The 7,764-nt window shown below is 43.1% G+C and overlaps 1 protein-coding gene across 1 annotated transcript; it reads left to right on the top strand.

Moving 5' to 3' along the window:
- Nucleotides 1-809: 809 nt before the first annotated feature.
- On the top strand, nucleotides 810-7,234 carry LOC311142017 (transforming growth factor beta activator LRRC32-like; the record flags this gene model as incomplete). The annotated part of the gene is made up of 3 exons (XM_084177562.1): nucleotides 810-883; nucleotides 2,236-2,332; nucleotides 5,312-7,234. The coding sequence occupies exons 2-3, from the start codon at nucleotides 2,240-2,242 to the stop codon at nucleotides 7,232-7,234; spliced, it is 2,016 nt and encodes a 671-aa protein (XP_084033688.1). The 5' UTR covers nucleotides 810-883; nucleotides 2,236-2,239.
- Nucleotides 7,235-7,764: the final 530 nt, after the last annotated feature.

The following is a 7,764-nucleotide window of genomic DNA, read 5'->3' as shown; positions in this document are numbered from 1 at the left end:
AATGGTGTCGTCTGCGTAGAATTGAACCCTGTGGCACCCCCATAGAGACTGCCAGAGGTCCAGACAAAAGGCCCTCCGATTTGACACATTGAACTCTATCTGAGAAGTAGTTGGTGAACCCAAGGCTATTTAGTCTGCCAATAATTGCCACGGATGGACACTCACTTCACTTAATGTACACCTCTGTATGAACTAGGGAAGAGAGTAACATATTTCTGACATTCAATTCTGGAATGGTACAACACTTTAAAAGACGTCGCCTTTATGGATGGAAAGGGTGAGCGTTTATGCGGACGTGCGTGTGCGTTCGTGTGTGTGTGCGTGCATGCGCATGTGAGTGTCTTTCGCATCCTCAGTTGAGGCTTCAACAGTATTTGAAAGTTGGCCCATGACATGTTACTTATCAAAGTGTACGTCTTGTGAATATGTATGTTTGTCTTTCTCGGAAGAATAGCATAACAATCTGGTTAGTTTATGATAACTTGGCTGGCCACGGAGACTACAGAGACCACATAATAAATAGCCTCTCAGCCGAGCGCTTTCTGAAGTTTATGTGTGTACATGCCTAACGGTTTACAAAAAGATTCAAGGAATTTATAACCTCCCTATGTACACAGTTGTTCCAGAATGAGCAACTGCCAACATGTGGGAACGACAAGCCGCGAAGAGTTAGGACCCAGTTCTTCTGACTGATGAGCAATAGATGAAGAGAGGGAGGTGAAGAAAGAGAGAAAGGAAGAGCGAGGGAGAAGCGAAGAGAGGGAGAGGGAGATACAGAGTGAAAAAGAGATTGATAAAGAGAGAGAGAAATTAGTGTGAAATTGGAGGAAGTACGGAGAAAATGGACTTCCAAATCCCATGTAAGGTATTTCCCTAAAAAAAGGTAAGGGGTGGTATTTCCCTAAAAAAAAAGGTACGGGGGAAAAACCAACAATGATGCAGGTATTCTCGCCCGGGTACAGCGCAGCGCGAAAAGGTGCGGGGTAGAGTCTGCTGTGTGTGAGAGAGTTTGTGGGAGTGTGTGTGTCAGTGAGGATGTGAGAGCAGCAGCATGAGCAGAAGGTTCTGCATGGGAAAGTAACCATTTTGAAGAGGTAAACACCTATGGACGACTTTAGATCATATCTAATTATGATGTGCGTGGTTCCTGTTGCTTGCTGTTTAGGGTAAATGGGAAGAATGTCTTGGAAAATGGTAGAATGGTCCTCAGCTGTGCAACAGAGGGAAGAGGAGAGGAGAACGATACACTTAGCAGTGGAGGTTGTGGAATAGGGGAAGGAATGTTCTATGTAAACGTGTAAGGAAGATAATGAGAAAAGAGCTGGATGGGTGTACAGATTAATATATGAGAGCAAATGTGTGAAATGTTTTTGTGCTTGCTGGGTAGGGGTGTTATGTTCTCATGGGCTATTGTGAAGTCTTGGAGTCTTGGAGGAGAGCATAATTCACTGAGAATTCAGAGGGTATTTTCCTATGTTACCTGAGTGATGTGGACAGCATTGTGCTCAAGGCAAAGAAAAGTCATGCAATACAAGTCTTGATTGTTGCTGTAGGTACAGTATGACACAGACATGTCTATTAATGTCTACTATTTGTGGTGAGACAGTAAAGATGCATGATATGCAATGTCAGCTCTTCAGCTGTGAGAACCAAAACAAGTCCTTGTTGTTGGTTAAATACTATCTTTGTTCCTATAGTAATTAATAACCTTTTAGATCTTGGCTTGAGTGATCAGTGGGAGTTTCCTTTTGCGTCACTTAAGACTAAAAACAAGCCTGAGAGGAACAAGTACTAAATATAGTAGCATGGTAGCATGTTGTAAGTGTCCACTGCAATTACACTTATAGAGCAAACCAATCTTTCTCTTACTTTCATTCTTTGTAATATTGTTTAATATTCCATATTCTCATGTAGGGTCATATTGTGATTGATTAAGTTTGCAAATGTTATTGGCGGTCAGTGGACACCAGAGACATTGAGGTAACTAACCAACAAAAGCATTCTCATGATTTAAGAAATAATCACAATTTAATATGCCTATAAAGTATTCAAAGCAAAGGCTTGGATGTGCGGACCTACCTAAACGGACCAAGACATGCATGGTTAAGCTCAGTCATGGATTGTTAGTAGCAGCGATATGACGTTGCAAGTGGAATAAATAACAGGTCTCAGTTCATGTCATAAACCCATCAGTGTGTTTCCTGCTCTCATGTGTGCTCTCTCTCTGTGTCACAGCACCATGGCAGCCTACCTCTGGCTGGTCCTGGCAATCGTCAGTGATGTGGCAGCATCCTTGTTACATCCCCCACGCCAGCTCGCCCCCTGCCAAATGGTAAGTGAGTTGCTGCAGCAACAGGCTTTTGGAATGTTTTCATAGCTTTCAAATAGTATGCCAACTGAAAGTATTTAAACTATGTGTAAAATATGTAACTGCCATGTAATAATAATAATAAATTTAATTTGTAATGCACTTTTTCGCAAACTTCTAAAGTATGTGCAAGAAAATAAATAAGTATTATGGGCCACTTATTTTATGGGGTTTTCATTTAAAGTGAGACCCCTGATTTTAATAACATAGAGGGGAGGATAGTGTTGATAATTGCTGATAACTGATGTTTCTGTAATCGGTTTTGATAGTGTATCCTATGTTTTAATGTTGTTTTGAATTTGACCAAGAATAGTTCTGAGTATTATTATATCTATATTTTACTAAACATTTGCAAAACTGCACTTTTAGCATACCCACTGGGTACACACTTGTTGAATCAACATTGTTTCCACTTCATTTCAAGGAAAGTACGTTGAACCAACGTGGAATAGACGTTGAATTGACGTCTGTGCGCATTGGGTAGTGTGTACCTTGATGTTGTTATCTGAGAGTTTTGGCAGTTTTCTCACAAACCTCTCATGTATTGTATATCCGAAGTACAGTATATCAGGTACTTTCGAATTGTCCAGGGGCATAAAACATTTCTACTGGAGTCTTGTGATATTAAACCGATCCTTTTTGTTATTCTAGCCATGCTGTTTCCTCCTGCTCTGAACCGCAGATAACAGAACATACAGTTTGACCACATAACCCATGAGTAGTCACACCTACAGTACACTGTTTCATTTTGAGATGGAGAAGAATAAGTAAATGTGCCCAGGCAAGATAAAAGCAAACTATAGTCTTAGAGGAGGCACGTGTGCCATTACCTCACAGCTCTGCACTGTGATTGTGATGTCTCAAATCACTTGCAGACAGTGTATTCAACTCTCATCGTCCAAGCACTTACATTAATGTGGGTGTTTAGACATAGCTGGACTTAAAGTCAGACTCTTCTTGGCAGCTTGGGTATACTGACTGACTTCCTCTGCCTGTTGTTGTGTAATCTCGGTCTAGCGCCGAATTTGGATGAAGCGTCTCTATGTCCACAGCCAAACGGATCAAATTAACGAGCTGAAAGCCTCAGGGCTGCTTTCTGTAAGGGGAATGTTCCCTCTCTCAGGTACTATCAATCTGGACCTGATGCTACATAGTGTCCTTTGTTAGTCCTTTACTAAAAGAGGCTCAGGCATTGCTTTCTGCCCTGAGTCCATAGAACAGCCCTTTGGTGTTTTCCTTCTCTCCTTATTCCACCCTTTGCGGAGACCAGCCAGGTCACACCAGATCCACTTCAGTATTCAACATTTGTCCTTCATTATTCAATGTTTGTCCATGTCCCGAGGACATCGGGAGATGCCTTCAATACCATCCACTAGGGGCAACGTGAGCGGCTATTACCATCTAGTAGGCTCGCGGCTTGCTAGCGCGTTGTGGATGGGGATAGAGGAGGGGCTTGAACCGCAAGCTACGGCTCTGAGGATCGCGGGTTCAATCCCAGTGCTAGGCACTCGTTAAAAATGTTTCTGTTTTAACCCTATCCCAAACCTTAACCCTTAACTTAACCAGTCGTAATAAATGCCTAAACATAACGTTGAGTTGTTTCTATTTTAACCCTATCCCAAACCTTAATCCTTACCTTAACCAGTCAGAATTAATGCCGAAACATAACCGTCGAGTTGGACATTTATCCCCCATGGACAAACGTCGAATGCTGAAGTCAGACCGTGAGATCATGTTAGAGAAGACATACGAAAGCAATATCTGATATGAAATTCATATTGCTGTAGTCCTGGGAATGTATCGCATTCCTGACTACTGACGGGAAAACTGTATAAACAGGCAGGATGATTTGGAACTGGGCTGGAAATTGCCTCTTTAGACTGCAAGAACTGATATCAGTGTGCCAGTTTGAATGGAATAGATTAGAGGGAGATGGTGTTTTTATTTTTTGAGGCAGAGTCCAGAATCAGAATTAGAATCACATTTATTCGCCAAGTACATTTACACATACTTTTACTTGGTGATATGGTGCTACTAGTCATAGACAACATTTAGAGACAGAATACAGACAGCCGAGTTTAAACAAAGTTTACATACATTATATACAACTAGGTAGAGTGAGCATAGAGCTGTAAGAGAATGAACAGTGGATTTCCAAATATATAGTGGGTATACAGTTGATATACAGTGGATGTACAAATGTACAGTATCAGTATGAATATATCTAAATGCAGTCTATTGTTTGTGCATTCGCTTTAGTTCATGGAAACATAAACTTGGTGGTTTACAGATGTGCTGTACGTACCTCACTTTCTTTCCCTTTCTATAACAGTATTACATTCTGGTATAACATCTTTAGATCCTATGATGATATACAGTATGACTTGTGATTTGCAAGTTCTTTTAAATGCATATGAAGATATTAATCAGAAACGTATAAGTGAACACTTGTTCATAAAAGCCAGAAGAAAGCTTTCAGAAAAGCTTGCCTTTTAGCTAAAAAACGAACTAAGGAATGCTTGCTGCTGACTTCAAAACCACAAGTATGCCAAGAACCTAAATCCACTTTGTTTTATGTGAGTGTGTGTGCGTTTTATGGGTTGTATTTAGAGAGGGCTCATGCCATTTGGTTTCAATTACCAGCCACACTGATAAGTGAATAGTTTAATGTTTAAAATATATATGGAAAAATACTTTGTCCACCAGGCGTTCTGAAAATCCAGAGGTAATAAGAGCTTGTTTTATGAGGTGAAATCCCCACAAGCCTCACAGTCTTTCCTGACTGCCAAGAACACAGATACAATGGCCAGTAAAACAACTATCTTGTCTGTTTGGGTTTGTGATAGTGTAAAGTGTCAAGGTGACTTGTGGTCTTCTGGGAGTGTGCAGTGGCGCCGTGAAGGTCAAAGCTCATGTAGTTATTTTTCTTTGTTCTGTCCACAGGTCCAGAATGACGTGTACTGCAACGATCTGAACCTGAGGACCGTTCCAGCCAAGCTTCCTCATGGCATTCAAAAGCTGGACCTGTCTCGTAACCTTCTACAAAACCTTACTCAAGAGGTTCTAGCAATCTACAACACCGTTCATCATCTGAACCTCCACTCCAACAAGATCCAGTTCATCCAGCCGGGTCTGTTCAAATACATGACCAATCTGCAAGTGCTGGACCTCTCCAGTAATTACTTGGATGTTTTTGCTGTTTCGAAAACCAGCATTGGACCTCTTACGGCTGTGGAGAGGCTTGACCTCTCAGGCAATGGCCTGTACACGGGGATGACCGACTTCTTTCTCAGTGAAGCCCCAGCACTAATGAACCTTTCTCTGAATGGCAACAGTATCACCAAAGTGGGCAAGGAGACCTTTTGTGGATCTTTGGCCTTGAGAAACATTGACCTTCACAACAACGTCATCTTAGAGATTGAGGACGGAGCATTTGACTCGTTGCTCCATCTGTCCGAGCTTGATTTGTCCATTAACTCCATCACTTGCATCACTGACTTTAACCTTTCCAAACTCAAGGTGCTGAACCTCAGTAAGAACAGCATGGAGTGCTTCCAAACCACAGATTCAGACCTAGAGTACAAGCTCCTCTACCTCGACCTGAGGGAAAACAAGATCCACTACTTTCCCGTTCTCCCCAGAAGGAACAAGCTCATGTACCTGGATTTGTCCAGGAATCGCCTGATGAGTGTCAATACCACAGGACCAGCTGATGAGCTCGAGCACTTCAGAGACACGTTCGTACCTCACACACAGTCAGGTGGAATGAGCAGACACCAGGACTTCTCAAGGCTCATGTACCTCGACATGAGCTACAACCAGATAAAGAGCATACCGCCGTCTTTCTTTTGCAGCATGGTGTCCCTTGAGCATCTTAACGTCAGTAATAACTGTATCGGGGCCTTTTCTATAGACCAGGAGAGCCCTCTGAACTCTCTGAAGACCCTGGACCTGAGTTACAATGCCCTACAAAACCTCTCGTTTGGGGAGAACACCCTACGGTCACTGCAGGAACTCTTCTTACAAGGGAACTTTCTCAGCATAATGGACTCTGGAATGTTCCAAAGACTGCCCAGCATCAGAGGCCTTCACCTCCAGCAGAACTACCTGAAAGTCTGCCCTTCACAGCGAAAATCACCCCAGACAGACCACAACTCCCAGGATCCTCCAAGCTATGTCTCCTTTGCATCAATACCAAGCCTGCACTTCTTGTACCTTTCTGGAAACAGTCTTGAAGTTCTGCCACCATATGCCTTCAATGGCACTCCACTCAGGTTGCTGGACCTGTCCCTAAACCCAGGCTTGGACGTTCAACAGAATGCTTTCTCTAGTCTGGAGACCTCCCTAACTCATCTCTCATTGAGAGAAAACCACATCCCAGAATTGAACACTGACCTTTCCCTGCTAAGTAGTCTCAAATTTGTGGACCTGTCCACCAACAAGCTGACCACTCTCCCCCTTTGGAACAAGGAGTCCTCCATCGAGTCCCTGAACCTGCAGAACAACAATCTGGTGACCCTGGAGTACAACACAGTCCTGGTCCTGGAGCGGACGCTCAAAACCCTCTACATGGGCTCGAACCCTCTCAGTTGCTGCAGCAACCCCCGCTTCCTCGATATGCTCCAACGCTCCGAAGTGGTCGTCCCGGACATCGCGACAGTAACCTGCCAGTACACCGAGAACTCGGTGCCAGTGGAGGTGAACATTGGGAGCGTGACGCAAGAGCAGTGTCAGAAGCTGGACAGTAAGAGCGTGAGCATTATCGTCATCATGGTGACAGCTTTGGTGCTGATCACGGTGCTGGTGGTGCTATCCAAGGTGTGCCACCCCAGAAGGCGCAAGCTCAACATCAGCTTCAGGGCCTAAAGAAGGTGTCCTGTGATTGGGGACAAAGAGATGCTGGACACTACTAGGATGAGAAAACCAGAGCCTGTTGGTGCCTTTCAATGTGATTTCCTAATTTTAACTCGTTTTTGGAGGGAATATGTTGAGTTCTGGAACATGGGAGCCAAGTCTTGAAGGAAATGGCGCCATTAGATATTTCAGCTCACCTGTGAAGTTAAAGTAAGAAAAATACATAAAAACAATTACCACAACAATAGGACTTTATGGAGAGAGGGAAACTACGTCAATGACAGTACAGATTTGATCACCCAGGAAACACTGTGACTCATTTGGCGTCAGATTGGTGACATGTTGTGGCTTATAGAAGTTGCATAAATTGAAGGTGTTGTTCTCTTCTCTTCTTCTTCTAGTGAATAACAGACAGTTATGTGAAACACAAGAGGGTGAATGTGGTCACTTTTTATATCATTATTATGTGCACATACAGTATATAGAAATGTAGCCATTTCCATCTGGGGAAAATATTTCATGACTGCACAGGGTCAGCTGAT

This window comes from Coregonus lavaretus (genome assembly GCF_964263955.1).
Source record: "Coregonus lavaretus genome assembly, chromosome: 15".
Classification (NCBI taxonomy): domain Eukaryota; kingdom Metazoa; phylum Chordata; class Actinopteri; order Salmoniformes; family Salmonidae; genus Coregonus; species Coregonus lavaretus.
The sequence above is the reverse complement of the archived record's forward strand: the minus strand, read 5'-3'. Positions and strand labels throughout refer to the sequence as shown.